At 45.1% G+C, this 22,270-nt stretch overlaps 1 protein-coding gene across 2 annotated transcripts in view; it reads left to right on the forward strand.

Moving 5' to 3' along the window:
• The window catches only part of LOC129823852 (microtubule-associated serine/threonine-protein kinase 3-like), an 87,305-nt gene that overhangs the window by 48,381 nt on the left and 16,654 nt on the right, over positions 1-22,270 (forward strand). For both annotated transcript variants that reach the window (XM_055882892.1, XM_055882891.1), the window contains 10 exons: positions 9-166; positions 3,516-3,591; positions 8,895-9,104; positions 12,288-12,389; positions 12,680-12,812; positions 16,629-16,696; positions 16,972-17,057; positions 18,617-18,825; positions 19,169-19,307; positions 19,713-19,845. In XM_055882892.1, coding sequence (XP_055738867.1) covers positions 9-166; positions 3,516-3,591; positions 8,895-9,104; positions 12,288-12,389; positions 12,680-12,812; positions 16,629-16,696; positions 16,972-17,057; positions 18,617-18,825; positions 19,169-19,307; positions 19,713-19,845 — 1,314 coding nt within the window. The remainder of the gene's footprint in view (positions 1-8; positions 167-3,515; positions 3,592-8,894; positions 9,105-12,287; positions 12,390-12,679; positions 12,813-16,628; positions 16,697-16,971; positions 17,058-18,616; positions 18,826-19,168; positions 19,308-19,712; positions 19,846-22,270) is intronic.

Raw genomic sequence — 22,270 nt, forward strand, 5'->3', positions numbered from 1 at the left:
TCCCCCAGTCCTCTTCCTCCTCCCAGGAGCTCTTGCACCAGCTGCCCTTCCAGCCCACGGCAGATGAGCTTCATTTCCTGTTTAAACACTTCCGGAGCACGGAGAGTGTAGCGGACGAGGAGGGGCAGCCCTCACCCCCCGTGAGGCTCCGCTCCCGCAGTCTCAGGTAGGCACACCCACCAATCAGATCACCAACACCCTTAAAGGGACAGTTCACCCCAAAATAAAACATTTATAGGATGTTTTCACACCTCGAAGGTAATCACATAAAGCAGTCCTATTTTGGAATGAGGTCAACACATTTTTCCTAATGTTCGGACAAGACGTATTTTCATTGGGAAAATGTACTTTGCTGAAATTGCTTTGACCACTTTTTTATGAAGTACAGTGACTTCTTACTTATTGGCTTTATCTCAATCACAGTACTTCCTTTGACAAAAATTTGTGTGGATTCTTATCTGTGCATAGGCTTTTCCATCGACTTGATAAGCTATTGAATACCAAGATTGTTGACTTCATCCAGGCTCTGTTTGCATAATAGTGTTTATGTTCTTACATCATGGTGTCTCCTAGTCAGTTAGTCACCCCTCATTAAAACACAGACATGTCTCTGACCCATCTGGTTCTCGTGGTGGTTAGAAAGAGGCTGTTGTACAGGCGTTAGGAGTGTCTGCTGTGCTGTGCTGTGATGTGGTCAGATTTCCTGTGACGTGTACTGCGTGGGCCAGCCAGCACCGAGCTGCTAAGACCGTGCTTGCTAGTGACACACATATATAGGGCAAATTTTAGTCAACAGGCCTCCATGTTGACACCAAAGTTTCGTGGCCATTATACGTAGCATTTTAACTAGACAGTGCTATGAGAGCAACCAGTCTCGCACAAACACGATAATATGACAACAAATGTACATACAAAGGAGCCCGCTGTTGCATTTGTAAACATACAGTTTACAAAAGTCGTAAGTTTACATACACCTTAGCCAAATAGATTTAAACTCAGTTTTTCACAATTCCTGACATTTAATCGTAGTAAAAATTCCCTGTCTTCGGTCAGTTAGGATCACCACTTTATTTGAAGAATATGAAATGTCAGAATAATAGTAGAGAGAATTTATTTATTTCAGCTTTTATTTCTTTGATCACATTCCCAGTGGGTCAGAAGTTTACATACACTTAATTCGTATTTGGTGTAGGATTGCCTTTAAATTGTTTAACTTGGGTCAAACATTTTGGGGAGCCTTCCACAAGCTTCCCACAAGCTTCCCACAATAAGTTGGGTGAATTTTGGCCCATTCCTCCTGACAGAGCTTGGGTAACTGGGTCAGGTTTGTAGGTTTCCTTGCTTGCACACACTTTTTCAGTTCTGCCCACACATGTTCTCTATAATTGAGGTCAGGGCTTTGTGATGGCCACTCCAATACCGTGACTTTGTTGTCCTTAAGCCATTTTGCCACAACTTTGGAAGTATGCTTGGGGGTCCTTGTCCATTTGGAAGACCCATTTGCGACCAAGCTTTAACTTCCTGACTGATGTCTTGAGATGTTGCTTCAATATATCCACATCATTTTCTTACCTCATGATGCCATCTTTTTTGTGAAGTGCACCAGTCCCTCCTGCAGCAAAGCACCCCCACAACATGATGCTGCCACTCCCATGCTTCACGGTTGGGATGGTGTTCTTCGGCTTGCAAGCATCCCACTTTTTCCTCCAAACATAACGATGGTCATTATGGCCAAACTGTTCTATTTTTGTTTCATCAGATCAGAGGACATTTCTCCAAAAAGTACAATCTTTGTTCCCATGTGCAATTGCAAACCGTAGTCTGTTTTTTTTATGACGGTTTTGGAGCAGTGGCTTCTTCCTTGCTGAGCGGCCTTTCAGGTTATGTCGATATATTACTCGTTTTACTGTGGATATAGATACTTTTGTACCTGTTTCCTCCAGCATCTTCACAAGGTCCTTTGGTGTTGTTCTGGGATTGATTCGCACTTTTCGCACCAAAGTACGTTCATCTCTAGGAGACAGAACGCGTCTCCTTCCTGAGCGGTATGACGGCTGCGTGGTCCCATTGTGTTTATACTTGCGTACTATTGTTTGTACAGATGAATGTGGTATCTTCAGGGGTTTGGAAATTGCTCCTAAGGATGAACCATTTTTTTTTGAGGTCTTGGCTGATTTCTTTTGCTTTTCCCATGATGTCAAGCAAAGAGGCACCGAGTTTGAAGGTAGGCCTTGAAATACATCCACGGGTACACCTCCAATTGACTCAAATTATGTCAATTAGCCTATCAGAAGCTTTTAAACCATGACATAATTTTCTGGAATTTTCCAAGCGGTTTAAAGGCACAGTCAACTTAGTGTATGTAAACTTCTGACACACTGGAATTGTGATACAGTGAAATAATCTGTCTGTAAACAATTGTTGGAAAACCGACTTAACAAAACTATAGTTTGTTAAGAAGAAATTTGTGGAGTTGCTGAAAAACGAGTTTTAATGACTCTAACCTAAGTGAATGTAAACTTCCGACTTCAATTGTATATTTTGTTGACACCAAATGCTATTCTTAAACTCTGTTTGTTGGAATTTGAATACCAGGACTTGGCCAGCTGTTTGAGGTTGCAATTGTGGTGGGCAAGTTTGCTAACTTAATTTAAAATAAGAAAAAGCAAAACGTGTATGCTGCAGTTTTCCGGCTCCTTTTTCAACAATTTTTTTTAAGTCCGAAATGCCCAGAGAGAGGCCAAAGGGAGATTCTGATGGTCAAATCTTTATCCTTATTATTTTAATACATTATTTAACCGTCAGATTAATTTCAAACAAGGCAAAGGGTTATATTACACAGTTGTTCTTTGACGTGACCTAGAAATAACTATCTGGACAAATGTTGATATTTTTTTAAAGCCGCAGTAGATAACTTATTGGGCGACCTGACCAAATTCGCATAGAAATGTGAGTTATAGATCTGTCATTCTCATTGAAAGCAAGTATAAAAAGCGGTAGATCTGTTCTATGTGTGATATTTCTATGCTGCCCGTTAAGTTTAGTTTTTGTGTCTTTCACTTTCGGTTTTGTACACCAGCTTTAAACTGCTGAAAATACAATATTTTGGGTTATGGAAAATATATTTCACAGCGGTTTAGATGGTACAATGATTCTCTGAACAATGACTGCTTGTTTTGTCACATGAACTATTAGAATGTTAGCAACCAGGAAATGGCGGAGGGATTTCTGCATATTGCACCTTTTTTAACGGTTAACGGGATCCTGGTGAGACTGTCCTGATTTATTAAGGGGGAGCCCTACACTCCTGGGCACCCATGCAATCAAACCCAAGTGAAGACAAGTGTGGTCATGACTACATAACTGTTGAACTAAACTTCGCCGTAAGTGGCATTTGATGTTTTTTGTGCTTACTTTTGAATTTCTACTCTGTTTGAAAGTTCTAATAGTCATAACGCTAAGATTATTCGTACTCAAATGAAGAACTGGACTGTGATTGTCTTGTCTTCCTCCAGCCCTGGTCGGACATGTGGCACCTTTGATAATGAGATTGTAATGATGAATCACGTTTACAAAGAGCGCTTTCCCAAGGTAGGTGTTATTTCCTGACTCGCCACACTGCTTTTCCTAGCACATCAATAGATTCATCATGTACACGTCTGATCTAAATACGTTCATATATTTTTTTTAAAACTTTTATAAAAATATAAAAGTAAATACGTTTACTTTTATATTTCACTTTGATCTGCTTCTCCACATTTTCTTACGTTACAGCCTTATTCTGAAATGGTTTCAATTATTTTTCCCCCTCATCAATCTACACACACTACCCCATAATGACAAAGCAAAAACAGGTTTTTAGAAATGTTTTGAAAGAAAGAAAAATGTAATAAAAGGAATTAAACCATTTACATAAGTATTCAGACCCTTTACTCAATACTTTGTTGAAGCACCTTTGGCAGTGATTACAGCATCGAGTCTTTTTGGGTATGACGCTACAAGCTTGGCAGGTCTCACCAGAGATGTTTGATCGGGTTCAAGTCCGGGCTCTGGCTGCGCCACTCAAGGACATTCAGGGACTTGTCTCGTAACCACTCCTGTGTTGTCTTGGTTGTGTGCTTAGGGTCATTGTCCTGTTGGAAGGTGAACCTTCGCCCTAGTCTGAGGTCCTGAGCACTCTGGAGCATGTTTTCATCAAGGATCTCTATGTACTTTGCTCCGTTAATCTTTTACGTTGGTCCTGACTAGTCTCCCAGTCCCTGCCGCTGATAAACATCCCCACAGCATGATGCTGCCACCACCAAAAAAGCTAAAGTAACTGAGCTAAATGACTATCGCGCTGTAGCACTCACCGTCATCATGAAGTGCTTTGAGACTAGTCAAGGATCATATCACCTCCACCCTACCTGACACCTTAGACCCACTCCAATTTGCTTACCGCCCCAATAGGTCCACAGACGATGCAATCGCAATCACTGCACACTGCCCTAACCCATCTGGACAAAAGGAATACCTATGTAAGAATGCTGTTCATCGATTTACAGCTCAGCATTTAACACCATAGTACCCTCCAAACTCGTCATTAACCCTGGGTCTTGACCCCTCCCTGTGCAACTACTGGGTCCTGGACTTTCTGGCGGGCTTACCACAGGTGGTGAGGGTAGCAAACAACATTTCCACCCGCTGATCCTCAACACAGGGGCCCCACAAGGGTGGGCCCTCTCCTGTACTCCCTTTTCACCCATGACTGCGTGGCCATGCACGCCTCCAACTCAATCATCAAGTTTTCAGACGACACTGCAGTGGTAGGCTTGATTACAAACAACAACGAGACGGCCTACAGGGAGGAGGTGTGGGCCCTCGGAGTGTGGTGTCAGGAAAATAACCTCACACTCAACGTCAACAAAACAAAGGAGATGATCGCGGACTTCAGGAAACAGCAGAGGGACCACCCCCCTATCCACATCGACGGGACAGTAGTGGAGAGGGTGGAGAGTTTTAAGTTCCTCGGCGTACACATCAGGGATAAACTGAAATGGTCCACCCACACAGACAGCGTGGTGAAGAAGGTGCAACAGCGCCTCTTCAACCTCAGGAGGCGAAAGAAATTTGGCTTGTCACCGAAAACACTCAAACTTTTACAGATGCACAATCATGAGTATCCTGTCGGACTGTATCACCCACCGCCTGGTACGGCAACAGCTCCGCCCGCAACCATAAGGCTCTCCAGAGGGTAGTGAGGTCTGCACAACGCATCACCGGGGGCAAACTACCTGCCCTCCAGGACACCTACACCACCCGATGTAGCAGGAAGGCCAAAAAGATCATCAAGGACAACAACCACCCGAGCCACTGCCTGTTCACCCCGTTATCATCCAGGTCAGTACAGGTGCATCAAAGCGGGGATCGAGAGACTGGTAAATAGCTTCTATCTCAAGGCCATCAGACTGTTAAACAGCCATTCCTAACGTTGAGTGGCTGCTGCCAACATACTGACTCAATCTCTAGCCACTTTAATAATTAAAAATTGGATGTAATAAATGTCATTTTTAACAATGCCTCTTTATACACTGATCAAAAAAATAAAGGGAACACTTAAACAACACAATGTAACTCCAAGTCAATCACACTTCTGTGAAATCAAACTGTCCACTTTGGAAGCAACACTGATTGACAATAAATTTCACATGCTGTTGTGCAAATGGAATAGACAAAATGTGGAAATTATAGGCAATTAGCAAGACACCCCCAATAAAGGAGTGGTTCTGCAGGTGGTGACCACAGACCACTTCTCAGTTCCTATGCTTCCTGGCTGATGTTTTGGTCACTTTTGAATGCTGGCGGTGCTCTCACTCTAGTGGTAGCATGAGACGGATTCTACAACTCACACAAGTGGCTCAGGTAGTGCAGCTCATCCAGGATGGCACATCAATGCGAGCTGTGGCAAGAAGGTTTGCTGTGTTTGTCAGCGTAGTGTCCAGAGCATGGAGGCGCTACCAGGAGACAGGCCAGTACATCAGGAGACGTGGAGGAGGCCGTAGGAGGGCAACAACCCAGCAGCAGGACCGCTACCTCCACCTTTGTGCAAGGAGGAGCAGGTGGAGCACTGCCAGAGCCCTGCAAAATGACCTCCAGCAGGCCACAAATGTGCATGTGTCTGCTCAAACGGTCAGAAACAGACTCCATGAGGGTGGTATGAGGGCCCGACGTCCACAGGTGGGGGTTGTGCTTACAGCCCAACACCGTGCAGGACGTTTGGCATTTGCCAGAGAACACCAAGATTGGCAAATTCACCACTGGCGCCCTGTGCTCTTCACAGATGAAAGCAGGTTCACACTGAGCACATGAGCACATGTGACAGATGTGACAGAGTCTGGAGACGCCGTGGAGAACGTTCTGCTGCCTGCAACATCCTCCAGCATGACCGTTTGGCGGTGGGTCAGTCATGGGGTGGGGTGGCATTTCTTTGGGGGGCCGCACAGCCCTCCATGTGCTCGCCAGAGGTAGCCTGACTGCCATTAGGTACCGAGATGAGATCCTCAGACCCCTTGTGAGACCATATGCTGGTGCGGTTGGCCCTGGGCTCCTCCTAATGCAAGACAATGCTAGACCTCATGTGGCTGGAGTGTGTCAGCAGTTCCTGCAAGAGGAAGGCATTGATGCTATGGACTGGCCCGCACGTTCCCCAGACCTGAATCCAATTGAGCACATCTGGGACATCATGTCTCGCTCCATCCACCAACGCCACGTTGCACCACAGACTGTCCAGGAGTTGGCAGATGCTTTAGTCCAGGTCTGGGAGGAGATCCCTCAGGAGACCATCCGCCACCTCATCAGGAGCATGCCCAGGCGTTGTAGGGAGGTCATACAGGCACGTGGAGGCCACACACACTACTGAGCCTCATTTTGACTTGTTTTAAGGACATTTCATCAACGTTGGATTAGCCTGTAGTGTGGTTTTCTACTTTAATTTTGAGTGTGACTCCAAATCCAGACCTCCATGGGTTGATAAATTTGATTTCCGTTGATCATTTTTGTGTGATTTTGTTGTCAGCACATTCAACTATGTAAAGAAAAAAGTATTTAATAAGAATATTTCATTCATTCCGATCTAGGATGTGTTATTTTAGTGTTCCCTTTATTTTTTTGAGCAGTGTATAATGCTTACATACCCTACATTACTCATCTCATATGTATTTACTGTACTCTATACCATCTAATGCATCTTGCAAATGCCACACGCCATCGCAAATCCATATATTTACATGTACAATGTACATATACTTATGAATTCCTTTACACTTGTGTGTATAAGGTAGGTGTTGTGAAATTGTTAGATTACTTGTTAGATATTACTGCACGGTCGGAACTAGAAGCACAAGCATTTCGCTACACTCGCATTAACATCAACCATGTGTATGTGACCAATATGATTTGATTTGACCATGCTTCACCGTGGATATGGTGCCAGATTTCCTCCAGACGTGTCGCTTGGCTTTCAGGCCAAAGAGTTCAATCTTGGTTTCATCAGACCAGAGAATCTTGTTTCTCATGGTTTGATAATTCTTTCGGTTCCCTTTGGCAAACTCCAAGCGGGCTGTCATGTGCATTTTACTAAGCAGTGGCTTCCGTCTGACCACTCTACCATAAAGGCCTGATTGGTGGAGTGCTGCAGAGATGGCTGTTCTTCTGGAAGGTTCTTCCATCTCCACAGAGGAACTCTGGAGATCTGTCAGAGAGACCATTGGGTTCTTTGTTACCTCCCTGACCAAGGTCCTTCTCCCCCGATTGCTCAGTTTGGCCGGGTAGTCAGCTCTAGGAAGAGTCTTGGTGGTTCCAAAGGCCATTGTGTTCTTGGGGACCTTCAATGCTGCAGACATTTTTTGTACCCTTCCCCAGATCTGTGCCTTGACACAATCCTGTTTTGGACAATTCCTTCAACCTCATGGCTTGGTTTTTGCTCGATATGTGTAACGGATGTGAAATGGCTAGCTAGTTAGCGGGTACGCGCTAGTAGCGTTTCAATCAGTTACGTCACTTGCTCTGAAACCTACAAGTAGTGTTGCCCCTTGCTCTGCAAGGGCCGTGGCCTTTGTGGAGCGATGGGTAACGATGCTTCGTGGGCGACCGTTGTTGATGTGTGCAGAGGGTCCCTGGTTCGCGCCCGAGGTCGGGGCGAGGGGACGTACTAAAGTTATACTGTTACATTGATGCTGTTGACCCGGATCACTGGTTGCTGCAGAAAAGGAGGAGGTTGAAAGGGGGGTGAGTGTAACAGATGTGAAATGGCTAGCTAGTTAGCGGGTACGCGCTAGTAGCGTTTCAATCAGTTACGTCACTTGCTCTGAAACCTAAAAGTAGTGTTGCCCCTTGCTCTGCAAGGGTCATGGCCTTTGTGGAGCGATGGGTAACGATGCTTCGTGGGCGACCGTTGTTGATGTGTGCAGAGGGTCCCTGGTTCGCGCCCGTGTCGAGGCGAGGGGACGGTTTAAAGTTATACTGTTACACATGCACTGTCAACTGTGGGACCTTATATAGACAGGTGTGTGCCTTTAAAAATGATGTCCAATCAATTGAATTTACCACTGGTGAACTCCAAGTTGTAGAAACATCTCAAGGATGATCAATGGATACATGATGCACCTGAGCTCAATTTCGAGTCTCATAGCAAAGGGTCTAAATAATTATGTAAATAAGGTATTTCTGTTTTACATTTTTTGTACATTATGAGGTATTGTGTGTAGGTTGATGAGGAAAAAAATTGCATTTCACCTAAGGCTGTAACGTAGCAAAATGTGGAAAAAGCGAAGGGTTCTGAATACTTTCCGAATGCACTGTATTTGTGAAATGCACTTTAGATAAAGTTTATCATAAAATGTAATGTGATTTTCCAGGCAACAGCCCAGATGGAGGGGCGTCTGCTGGACATCCTCGCCGACTGCTCCCCAGACAGCAACCTGCCCCTGGCCGATGGCGTGCTGGGCTTCATCCAGCACCAGCTAGTGGAGCTGGCCAGAGACTGCCTAGACAAGTCCCAGATGGGCCTGGTCACCTCACGCTACTTCATAGAGCTACAGGAGAACCTGGAGAAGCTACTGCATGAGGTAGGCTGAATTTTTTGGGATGACTAAGCTAACGTATAATGCAGTATACAGTTGAAGTCGGAAGTTTACATAAACTTTTGTTGGAGTCATTAAAACTCATTTTTCAACCACTCCACAAATTTCTTGTTAACAAACTATAGTTTTGGCAAAGCGGTAAGGACATCTACTTTGTGCATGACACAAGTCATTTTTCCAGCAATTGTTTACAGACAGTGAAATAATCTATCACAATTCCAGTGGGTCAGAAGTTTACATACACTAAGTTGCCTGTGCCTTTAAACAGCTTGGAAAATTCCAGAAAATGATGTCATGGCTTTAGAAGCTTCTGATAAGCTAATTGACATAATTTGAGTCAATTGGAGCTGTACCTGTGGATGTATTTCAAGGCCTACCATCAAACTCGGTGCCTCTTTGCTTGACACCATGGGAAAATCCATAGAAATCAGCCAAGACCTCAGAAAAAAATTGTAAACATCCACAAGTCTGGTTCATCCTTGGGAGCAATTTCCAAATGCCTGAAGGTACCACGTTCGTCTGTACAAAAAAATAGTACGCAAGTATAAACACCATGGGACCACGCAGCCGTCATACCGCTCAGGTAGGAGACGCGTTCTGTCTCCTAGAGATGAACGTACTTTGATGCGCAAAGTGCAAATCAATCCCAGAACAGCAGCAAAGGACCTTGTGAAGATGCTGGAGGAAACAGGTACAAAAGTATCTATATCCACAGTAAAACGAGTCATATATCGACATAACCTGAAAGGCCGCTCAGCAAGGAAGAAGCCACTGCTCCAAAACCGCCATAAAAAAAACAGACTACGGTTTGCAACTCCACATGGGGATAAAAATTTTACTTTTTGGAGAAATGTCCTCTGGTCTGATGAAACAAAAATAGAACTGTTTGGCCATAATGACCATCGTTATGTTTGGAGGAAAAAGTGGGAGGCTTGCAAGCCGAAGAACACCATCCCAACCGTGAAGCACGGGGAGTGGCAGCATCATGTTGTGGGGGTGCTTTGCTGCAGGAGGGACTGGTGCACTTCACAAAAAAGATGGCATCATGAGGTAAGAAAATTATGTGGATATATTGAAGCAACATCTCAAGACATCAGTCAGGAAGTTAAAGCTTGGTCGCACTGGGTCTTCCAAATGGACAATGACCCCCAAGCATACTTCCAAAGTTGTGGCAAAATGGCTTAAGGACAACAAAGTTAAGATATTGGAGTGGCCATCACAAAGCCCTGACCTCAATCCTATAGAAAATTTGTGGGCAGAAATGAAAAAACATGTGTGCGAGCAAGGAGGCCTACAAACCTGACTCAGTTACACCAGCTCTGTCAGGAGGAATGGGCCAAAATTCACCCAACTTATTGTGGGAAGCTTGTGGAAGGCTACCCAAAACGTTTGACCCAAGTTAAACAATTTTAAGGCAAGGCTACCAAATACTAATTGAGTGTATGTAAACTTCTGACCCACTGGGAATGTGATGAATGAAATGAAAGCTGAAATAAATCATTCTCTTTACTATTATTCTGACATTTCACGTTCTCCAAATAAAGTGGTGATCCTAACTGACCTAAGACAGGGAATTTTTACTAGGATTGAATGTCAGGAATTGTGAAAAACTGAGTTTAAATGTATTTGGCTAAGGTGTATGTAAACTTTCGACTTCATCTGTATACAGTATACACAAGGCAGGCTCTCATAGATTTACTCGAGTGTACTCAGATGGAACTTTTAGGCGCTGTCAAATTGCTGTGGTCTGAGCAGCTCTGCCATTTCTATTGGCTCTCTACTGAATGAGTCAGTTAAAAGTCTGATTCAGTGTGTACGAATGTCCAATGCAAATTGCAACAGGGAGGGACTTGGCCTGCGGTCAGATTCAGGGTGTTTTCCCTCCTCCATGATAAGTTTGGAGAGGAAGTTATTGCTGCATGTCAGTTTACCCCAACTGAGTCAAATTTAGTGCTTGAAGTTTTTCCCCCAAAGATAAATCACTGCTGCTTTTGGTGTATTTACACTGACAGGTTACTGATGTCACTGGTATCCCAACCCCAATTTGTGAATGTGTTATTAGCCAAGGTTCACACGTCACATGACATGTGAGACACAAAATAAATGGCACTGAAAACCAAATGTTTTCTGCATTGTTTCCTGCAGTATTTGTCTTATTTTTGTAGATAAATGTTTTCTGCATTGTTTCCTGCAGTATTTGTCTTATTTTTGTAGATAAATGTTTTTGCATTGATCGCACTTAGGAAAGCCTCCAATGTCCTCAGTGTTGTATTTTTGTATTGGACTTTGATGTTTGATAGGTTCTCACAGTGCTAGGATTCTAATCTAGACTATTAGTCGGCGCCGGTGCAATTGCCATTTTACATTAGATGGATCTCTCCAGTCTTGCTTGTGATTGCGTAACTAGGGCTTATTAAGTCAATTTCCAATGCTTGACCATTGCTCTACATACAATGGCTTTCCTTCATGTTCTGCTTTGTTAGAGCTTTTTGGCTGAGTTTTTCCCCGTAGCTAATGTAAACTATGAAAGTATGGTCATTCGTTTTTTGAAATATAGGATGCATCTCAGAGTTTAAGAACATTGAGTCATCTTATAATGGGTCAGTTTTTGTCCCAAGGCCGAAGATGTGCTCTTTCCTAAAAAAGCACCACAGCCTGGACATAATTACAGTGTTATGCAACCTTGTCATTGAATGTACACTTTGTTGTGCCCTCACATTAGACTGTGTTGCAGGTTCCTCAGTACTCCCTGATCCCCTATCACAATCACTTTGTCAAAGCATCGAGTTAGTAGAACATTGTAAATTGGACTTTTCAAAAAGTTAATTCTCACCCCTGGATACTCAAGCTTAAAAATGCTGCAGTAAAATTGTAAGTGAAACTGAGTAAGTTACGCTTACACGATTGCAGCCGTAGAAGGCACTATTATAGACAAACCAAGTACTAACAGATAACTAATGAGAAGCCGTTCAGAGAACTCTCTTTGACCCTAATCTTTGTATAAGTGAGAACAGTCACTCATTATTTTGTTACGGAAGAGCCAATGTATCACAAGGTAATGTTTTGAAGCCAATGTTTCATACCAATCACTGCCCTGTCATGAGTAACTATGGCATATGTCAGGCATATAACCTGTCTCTATCTGCATTGTTTTGTCTTGGTCATCAGGCGTACGAGAGGTCCGAGAGCGAGGAGGTGACCGTCATCATTAAGCTGGTGAAGAAGATTCTCATCATCATCTCCAGGCCAGCCAGGTTACTGGAATGTCTGGTAAGATTCACAGACTCTTTCAGGAAGTTGTGCTCCCTAAAGCAATTGCCAACCGACACAACTAATATAATACAGAACGGCTATGATGCATTTTGCCCAGTCTCTGATGTTGTTAATTATTTTTCACAGGTTAAGTACATTGAGGTGGTGTTAAGTACTCCACCACTGAATGTACTTGATAGCTTGTTACAAGGTTATAACACTGTAATAACCCTGGTTTATATATACTTATCTATTTAATGTAAATTATAATAATAACCAATATTCCTCTTGGCTTTTCACCCCAATAGGAGTTTGACCCGGAGGAGTTCCTTCATCGTCTGGAGGCAGCCGAGGGCCACGCCAAGGTGGGCCAGGTCATCAAGACAGACATCCCGCGCTACATCATCAGCCAGCTGGGCCTCACCAGAGACCCTCTGGAAGGTACAGTACCACAGTGCTTCCTCATCCAATTAGAATCCCACAGTGGTAAAAAGAAGGATGGGCCTCACAGATTTATCTCATCTATACATCGGCTAAAGCATGAGCAGTGGGAGCCATTGGAAGGTATCTGTAGGGTTTCCTGAGATGTTTCCGTCTTACCCTCGCAACCCCGTGGACCGGTTCGTACCAAAAACATTCACCATTCAGGCTTCAAAGGCGTCGATTTCACCTATAACTAGATTCAAAGGCAAGAAGGTGGAAAAAAACGGGGAAAATATGCCTACTTTCTTAATGAAACACAATTTTCCACTTAGGAATGCCAGTCCCGTATGTTGTGTAGGGCACAACAACAGGAAGTAGCATTAACCACGAGCATGGTGGTGGAAAATGATGTTTCATTAAGAAAGTATGCATATTTTCCCTGTTTTTTCCCATCTTCTCGCCTTTAAATCTAGATAATCTATCTTCTTCTATCTTCAGAGCTCGTGCTGCTAGGCGACCTAAATTGGAACATGCTTAACACCCCAGCCATCCTACAATCTAAGCTTGATGCCCTCAATCTCACACAAATTATCAATGAACCTACCAGGTACCACCCCAATTCCGTAAACACGGGTACCCTCATAGATATCATCCTAACCAACTTGCCCTCCAAATACACCTCTGCTGTTTTCAACCAAGATCTCAGCGATCACTGCCTCATTGCCTGCATCCGTAATGGGTCAGCGGTCAAACAACCTCCACTCATCACTGTCAAACGCTCCCTGAAACACTTCAGCGAGCAGGCCTTTCTAATCGACCTGGCCGAGGTATTCTGGAAGGATATTGATCTTATCCCGTCAGTAGAGGATGCCTGGATATTTTTTTTAAATGCCTTCCTCACCATCTTGAATAAGCATGCCCCATTCAAGATATTTAGAACCAGGAACAGATATAGCCCTTGGTTCTCTCCTGACCTGACTGCCCTTAACCAACAGAAAAACATCCTATGGCGTTCTGCATTAGCATCGAACAGCCCCCGTGATATGCAACTTTTCAGGGAAGCCAGGAACCAATATACACAGGCAGTTAGAAAAGCCAAGGCTAGCTTTTTCAAGCAGAAATTTGCTTCCTGCAACACAAACTCAAAAAAGTTCTGGGACACTGTAAAGTCCATGGAGAATAAGAACACCTCCTCCCAGCTTCCAACTGCACTGAAGATAGGAAACACTGTCACCACCGACAAATCCACTATAAATGAGAATTTCAATAAGCATTTTTCTACGGCTGGTCATGCTTTCCACCTGGCTACCCCTACCCCGGTCAACAGCACTGCACCCCCCACAGCAACTCGCCCAAGCCTTCCCCATTTCTCTTTCTCCCAAATACAGTCAGCTGATGTTCTGAAAGAGCTGCAAAATCTGGACCCTTACAAATCAGCCGGGCTAGATAATCTGGACCCTTTCTTTCTAAAACTATCTGCTGAAATTGTTGCCACCCCTATTACTAGCCTTTTCAACCTCTCGTGTCGTCTGAGATTCCCAAAGATTGGAAAGCAGCTGCGGTTATCCCCCTTTTCAAAGGGGGAGACACTCTTGACCCAAACAGCTACAGACCCATATCTATCCTACCCTGCCTTTCCAAGGTCTTCGAAAGCCAAGTTAACAAACAGATTACCGACCATTTCGAATCCCACCATACCTTCTCCGCTATGCAATCTGGTTTCAGAGCTGGTCATGGGTGCACCTCAGCCACGCTCAAGTTTATAAACGATATCTTAACCGCCATCGATAGGAAACAATACTGTGCAGCCGTATTCATTGACCTGGCCAAGGCTTTTGACTCTGTCAATCACCACATCCTCATCGGCAGACTCGACAGCCTTGGTTTCTCTAATGATTGCCTCGCCTGGTTCACCAACTACTTCTCTGATCGAGTTCAGTGTGTCAAATCGGAGGGTCTGTTGTCCGGGCGTCTGGCAGCCTCTATGGGGGTGCCACGGTTCAATTCTTGGACCGACTCTCTTCTCTGTATACATCAATGATGTCGCTCTTGAGGCTGGTGAGTCTCTGATCCACCTCTACGCAGACGACACTATTCTGTATACTTCTGGCCCTTCTTTTGACACTGTGTTAACAACCCTCCAGGCGAGCTTCAATGCCATACAACTCTCCTTCCGTGGCCTCCAATTGCTCTTAAATACAAGTAAAACTAAATGCATGCTCTTCAACCGATCGCTGCCTGCACCTGCCCGCCTGTCCAACATCACTACTCTAGACGGCTTTGACTTAGAATATGTGGACAACTACAAATACCTAGGTGTCTGGTTAGACTGTAAACTCTCCTTCCAGACTCACATCAAACATCTCCAATCCAAAGTTAAATCTAGAATTGGCTTCCTATTCCGCAACAAAGCATCCTTCACTCATGCTGCCAAACATACCCTTGTAAAACTGACCATCCTACCAATCCTCGACTTCGGTGATGTCATTTACAAAATAGCCTCCAATACCCTATTCAATAAATTGGATGCAGTCTATCACAGTGCCATCCGTTTTGTCACCAAAGCCCCTTACACTACCCACCACTGCGACCTGTACACTCTCGTTGGCTGGCCCTCGCTTCATACTCGTCGCCAAACCCGCTGGCTCCAGGTCATCTACAAGACCCTGCTAGGTAAAGTCCCCCCTTATCTCAGCTCGCTGGTCACCATAGCAGCACCCACCTGTAGCACGCGCTCCAGCAGGTATATCTCTCTGGTCACCCCCAAAACCAATTCTTCCTTTGGCCGCCTCTCATTCCAGTTCTCTGCTGCCAATGACTGGAACGAACTACAAAAATCTCTGAAATTGGAAACACTTATCTCCCTCACTAGCTTTAAGCACCAGCTGTCAGAGCAGCTCATAGATTACTGCACCTGTACATAGCCCATCTATAATTTAGCCCAAACAACTACCTCTTTACCTACTGTATTCATTTATTTATTTTTGCTCCTTTGCACCCCATTATTTCTATCTCTACTTTGCACTTTCTTCCACTGCAAACCAACCATTCCAGTTTTTTTTTTTTTTACTTGCTATATTGTATTTACTTCGCCACCATGGCCTTTTTATATTTTTAATTATTTTTATATATATTTTGTTTGCCTTCACCTCCCTTATCTCACCTCACTTGCTCACATTGTATATAGACTTATTTTTTCACTGTATTATTGACTGTATGTTTGTTCTACTCCATGTGTAACTATGTGTTGTTGTATGTATCGAACTGCTTTGCTTTATCTTGGCCAGGTCGCAATTGTAAATGAGAACGTGTTCTCAATTTGCCTACCTGGTTAAATAAAGGTGAAATAAAAAAATAAAAAATAAGGGGGAAATCAACGCATGTGAAGCCTGAATGGAGAATGTTTAGGCACAAACCGGTCAATACCAGATCAATATCGCCATCTGCCGGCCTTTGGGCTATTTCTGTTGCTCTTCCTGGTACTTACCAGGGTTGTCTTCCCCTTAAGTTTCCAGGCTCAGTTCCAAACCAACCACTATCTCTTAATTTGAAGCGCTATAGGTTTAGTTGGAAACCTGGCCAAGAGGCTACTTGTTGAAAAGATGCTGCTACTTAGTGATTCTCCCATATTGTCTCTGACTTTAATATGCAATAGATCAACTTGGGATCACAGTGAGTTAGAGGGGTGACAGTGCAAGGGTCATGTTCATCAAGGCATGCAACATTTACTACAGAAAATGAAAATGAGTGTCTCGTATTATCCAGGCAGTTTGTTTGTGTGTTTCCTTCTGTTTGGTGCCTGACCATGGTCTCTCTCCCGCTGTTGTACTGTAGACATGGTCCATCTGGAGCAGACCAGCCCTGGGCACGGAGCGGCCTGCAAAGACACTGACGACACTGAGGTAAGGCAACCAGAAACAGTTACAAGTTCAGCCATGATGGTTAGATCATAGTGATGGAAAGCATTGTATTAGCATAGTGTAGCAAGTACTGTGTAGGCCTATAACTAGCATGTTCCAGAATTGAGTTGGCTTGGCTTTGGATGAGATGCAAAGTCATGAAAGCTCTTTTAAACGTAAACAACTGCGACAGTTACACAGCTTGTTTAGCCGTTTCGGCCTGGCAAATTTGTATGTGTTCGAGTCAAATAGCTTTGTTCATTCATTTTGTGTCTCAGAACCGGGCAGCCTGCACTCCTTCTCGCAGGAAACCACTGGAGAGCGACTTTGAGACCATCAAGCTCATCAGCAACGGGGCCTATGGGTGAGGAAGAGCTCTTATTTTCGAGCAGTCTCTGTCTTTGAGGAAATGTGAGTTTGCTGAACACGGAAGTGAAACTGAAAGTGAATGTCTTGAATGTGTGGTGCCATACAGTTGGCTAAAATGGCAGTTTAACATTTCTTCAACAAATGTCACGCCAATGTTTATGGCACACTGCTCAAATATTGTTAGTGCTGTGAGGACAAATTGCGCCATATTACGTACACCGGTCAAATCGTCTCAGATCTCCACAGTGCCTAGGGGGTAGGGACTAGAGGTTGTTTCTGGAGAGAGATTGTGTTTTACTAGTCTTCGTGAAGACTGATTCCTCTCTTTCATTTGCACTGATCTGGAAACAAAATATGGCAAAAGCAATATGATAGATGCTTACTGATCATGCTCTCACATCAGCGCAGAAGAGTTAACTTAATACTGTTATTAAGAAGCAACCTGTCTCTCTCTGTCTCTCGCTCTCTCGCTCTCTGGCTCTCTGGCTCTCTCTGGCTCTTGCTCTCTGGCTCTCGCTCGTTCACTCTCTCTATCGCTCACTCTCTGGCTCTCTGGCTCTCTGGCTCTCTGGCTCTCTCTCGCTCTCTGGCTCTCTGGCTCTCTCGCTCTCTGGCTCTCTCTGGCTCTCTGGCTCTCTCTCGCTCTCTGGCTCTCTCGCTCTCTGGCTCTCTCTGGCTCTCTGGCTCTCTCTGGCTCTCTGGCTCTCTCTGGCTCTCCGGCTCTCTCGCGCTCTCTCTCACTCTCTGGCTCTCTCTCGCTCTATGACTCTCTCTCTGGCTCTCTGGCTCTCTCTCTCGCTCTCTGGCTCTCGCTCTCTGGCGCTCTCTGGCTCTCGCTCTCTGGCGCTCTCTGGCTCTCTCTCGCTCTCTCTCGCTCTCTGGCTCTCTCTCGCTCTCTGGCTCTCTCTCGCTCTCTTGCTCTCTCTCACTCTCTGGTTCTCTCTCTCTCGCTCTCTGGCTCTCTCTCGCTCTCTGGCTCTCTCTCGCTCTCTGGCTTGCTCTCGCTCGCTCACTCTCTGGCTCGCTCTCTGGCTCGCTCTCTGGCTCTCTGGCTCGCTCTCTGGCTCTCTCTCGCTCTCTGGCTCGCTCTCTCATTTGCTCTCTCATTTGCTCTCTGGCTCTCTCTCGCTCTCTCTCGTTGACTCGCTCTCTGGCTCTCGTTCGCTCGCTCTCTTCACTCTGGCTCGCTCTCTCATTTGCTCTCTCATTTGCTCTCTGGCTCTCGCTCGCTCACTCTCTGGCTCTCGCTCTCTCTCGTTGACTCGCTCTCTGGCTCTCGTTCACTCGCTCTCTTCACTCTCGCTCGCTCTCTGGTTCTCTCTCGCTTGCATGCTCGCTCGCTCTCTGGCTCTCGCTCGCTCTCTGGCTCTCGCTCGCTCTCTGGCTCTCGCTCGCTCTCTGGCTCTCGCTCGCTCTCTGGCTCTCGCTCGCTCTCTGGCTCTCTCTGGCTCTCTCTGGCTCTCTCTGGCTCTCTCTGGCTCTCTCTGGCTCTCTCTGTCTCTCTCTCTCTTTCTCTCTCTCTCTTTCTCTCTCTCTCCTTTTCCATGGTCCCAGTGCTGTGTTCCTGGTGAGGCACAGGGAGACCCGGCAGCGTTTTGCCATGAAGAAGATCAACCGGCAGAATCTGATGCTGAGGAACCAGATCCAGCAGGTGTTTGTGGAGCGGGACATCCTGACCTTTGCTGAGAACCCCTTTGTGGTCTCCATGTTCTGCTCCTTCGAGACGAGACGCCACCTCTGCATGGTCATGGAGTATGTAGAAGGTAGGTTCTTACTTAAGATATACAGTTCGAAAAGTATTCAGACCCCTTCCCATTTTCCATGTTTTGTTAGGTTACAGCCTTATTCTAAAATGTATAAAATATTTTTTTCCCCTCATCAATCTACATACAGTACCACATAATGACAAAGCGAAAACAGCTTTTTAGAAGTATTTTCAAATGTATATAAAAAGGAAATACCTTATTTACATAAGTTTTCAGACCCTTTGCTATGAGGTCTCATTATTGAGGTCAGGTGCATCAAGTCGCAATAGCACATAAATCAAAGTAGGCTCTCATCCTTGTTGCTGTCAGCTTTTTCCAGTCTATTGGCTATCTTCCTCAGGTGGGGACTGTGCCAACCTGTTGAAGAACATTGGCCCGTTGCCAGTGGACATGACCAGGATGTACTTTGCGGAGACGGTCTTGGCACTGGAGTACCTCCACAACTACGGCATCGTACACAGAGACCTGAAACCTGACAAGTCAGTGTGAAACTTAACTACCGCACAGAAGGCTTGTGGAGGAGGAGCTTGTGGTAATGTCTGTAATGCAATAGGTGGAATGGTATCAAATACATCAAACATGGTTTCCAGGTGTTTGACACCATTCCATTCACTCCGTTATAGCCATTATTATGAACCGTCCTCCTCTCAGCAGCCCCCACTGGCCTACCGCTATAGAGTTGATGGATTCTTTTACAGTACTAGGCCTATATATTTTTTCAAAGTGGCCATTTGAAGAGGAGCGGCTGGTTATAGGTTTATATACAGCATATTCCATACATTCTGGACGTTCTTTGCACAAAGGCTTTTTCGGCATTGTTCACTATCCAGCTTTCTGTTTGTTCGACGGTCAATTATTTCTAATGTATTTTTATTCCTGCGTAGTTTGCTGATCACGTCCATGGGCCACATCAAGCTGACTGACTTTGGCCTGTCCAAGATCGGCCTGATGAACATGACCACCAACCTGTATGAGGGGCACATTGAGAAGGACACAAGGGAGTTTATAGACAAACAGGTGAGCTCTATCTCTCTCTGTTCTATCTCTCTGTCTTCTCTCTCTCTGTCTTCTCTCTCCATATCTCTCTGTTCTATCTCTCTGTCTTCTCTCTCCATCTCTCTCTGTTCTATCTCTCTGTCTTCTCTCTCCATCTCTCTCTGTTCTATCTCTCTGTCTTCTCTCTCCATCTCTCTCTGTTCTATCTCTCTGTCTTCTCTCTCCATTTTTTTTTTTTTTTTTTTTTAAATTTTATTTCACCTTTATTTAACCAGGTAGGCTAGTTGAGAACAAGTTCTCATTTGCAACTGCGACCTGGCCAAGATAAAGCATAGCAGTGTGAACAGACAACAACACAGAGTTACACATGGAGTAAACAATAAACAAGTCAATAACATGGTAGAAAAAAAAGAGAATCTATATACAATGTGTGCAAAAGGCATGAGGTAGGCAATAAATCGAATAATTACAATTTAGCAGATTAACACTGGAGTGATAAATCATCAGATGATCATGTGCAAGAAGAGATACTTGTGTGCAAAAGAGCATAAAAGTAAATAAATAAAAGCAGTATGGGGGGTGAGGTAGGTAAATTGGGTGGGTAGTTTACAGATGGACTATGTACAGCTGCAGCGATCGGTTAGCTGCTCGGATAGCAGATTTTTGAAGTTGTTGAGGGAGATAAAAGTCTCCAACTTCAGAGATTTTTGCAATTGGTTCCAGTCGCAGGCAGCAGAGAACTGGAAGGAAAGGCGTCCAAATTAGGTTTTGGCTTTAGGGATGGTCAGTGAGATACACCTGCTGGAGCGCGTGCTACGGGTGGGTGTAGCCATCGTGACCAGTGAACTGAGATAAGGCGGCACTTTACCTAGCATAGCCTTGTAGATGACCTGGAGCCAGTGGGTCTGACGACGAACATGTAGCGAGGGCCAGCCGACTAGGGCATACAGGCGCAGTGGTGGGTCGTATAAGGTGCTTTAGTAACAAAACGGATGGCACTGTGATAAACTGCATCCAGTTTGCTGAGTAGAGTATTTGAAGCTATTTTGTAGATGACATCGCCGAAGTCGAGGATCGGTAGGATAGTCAGTTTTACTAGGGTAAGTTTGGCGGCGTGAGTGAAGGAGGCTTTGTTGCGGAATAGAAAGCCGATTCTAGATTTGATTTTGGATTGGAGATGTTTGATATGAGTCTGGAAGAAGAGTTTGCAGTCTAGCCAGACACCTAGGTACTTATAGATGTCCACTTATTCTAGGTCGGAACCGTCCAGGGTGGTGATGCTAGTCGGGCGTGCGGGTGCAGGCAGCGAACGGTTGAAAAGCATGCATTTGGTTTTACTAGCGTTTAAGAGCAGTTGGAGGCCACGGAAGGAGTGTTGTATGGCATTGAAGCTCGTTTGGAGGTTAGATAGCACAGTGTCCAAGGAAGGGCCGGAAGTATACAGAATGGTGTCGTCTGCGTAGAGGTGGATCAGGGAATCGCCCGCAGCAAGAGCAACATCATTGATGTATACAGAGAAAAGAGTCGGCCCGAGAATTGAACCCTGTGGTACCCCCACAGAGGCTGCCAGAGGACCGGACAACATGCCCTCCGATTTGACACACTGAACTCTGTCTGCAAAGTAGTTGGTGAACCAGGCAAGGCAGTCATTAGAAAAACCGAGGCTACTGAGTCTGCCGATAAGAATATGGTGATTAACAGAGTCGAAAGCCTTGGCCAGGTCGATGAAGACGGCTGCACAGTAATGTCTTTTATCGATGGCGGTTATGACATCGTTTAGTACCTTGAGCGTGGCTGAGGTGCACCCGTGACCGGCTCGGAAACCGGATTGCACAGCGGAGACGGTACGGTGGGATTCGAGATGGTCAGTGATCTGTTTGTTGACTTGGCTTTCGAAGACCTTAGATAGGCAGGGCAGGATGGATATAGGTCTGTAACAGTTTGGGTCCAGGGTGTCTCCCCCTTTGAAGAGGGGGATGACCGCGGCAGCTTTCCAATCCTTGGGGATCTCAGATGATACGAAGGAGAGGTTGAACAGGCTGGTAATAGGGGGTGCGACAATGGCGGCGGACAGTTTCAGAAATAGGGGGTCCAGATTGTCAAGCCCAGCTGATCTGATCTCTCTCTGTCTTCTCTCTCCATCTCTCTCTGTCTTCTCTCTCCATCTCTCTCTGTTCTATCTCTCTGTCTTCTCTCTCCATCTCTCTCTGTTCTATCTCTCTGTCCTCTCTCCATCTCTCTCTGTTCTATCTCTCTGTCCTCTCTCTCCATCTCTCTCTGTTCTATCTCTCTGTCTTCTCTCTCCATCTCTCTCTGTTCTATCTCTCTGTCCTCTCTCCATCTCTCTCTCTGTTCTATCTCTCTGTCTTCTCTCTCCATCTCTCTCTGTCCTCTCTCTCCATCTCTCTCTCTGTTCTATCTCTCTGTCTTCTCTCTCCATCTCTCT

Source organism: Salvelinus fontinalis, chromosome 26 (genome assembly GCF_029448725.1).
Source record: "Salvelinus fontinalis isolate EN_2023a chromosome 26, ASM2944872v1, whole genome shotgun sequence".
In the NCBI taxonomy this organism is placed as follows: Eukaryota; Metazoa; Chordata; class Actinopteri; order Salmoniformes; family Salmonidae; genus Salvelinus; species Salvelinus fontinalis.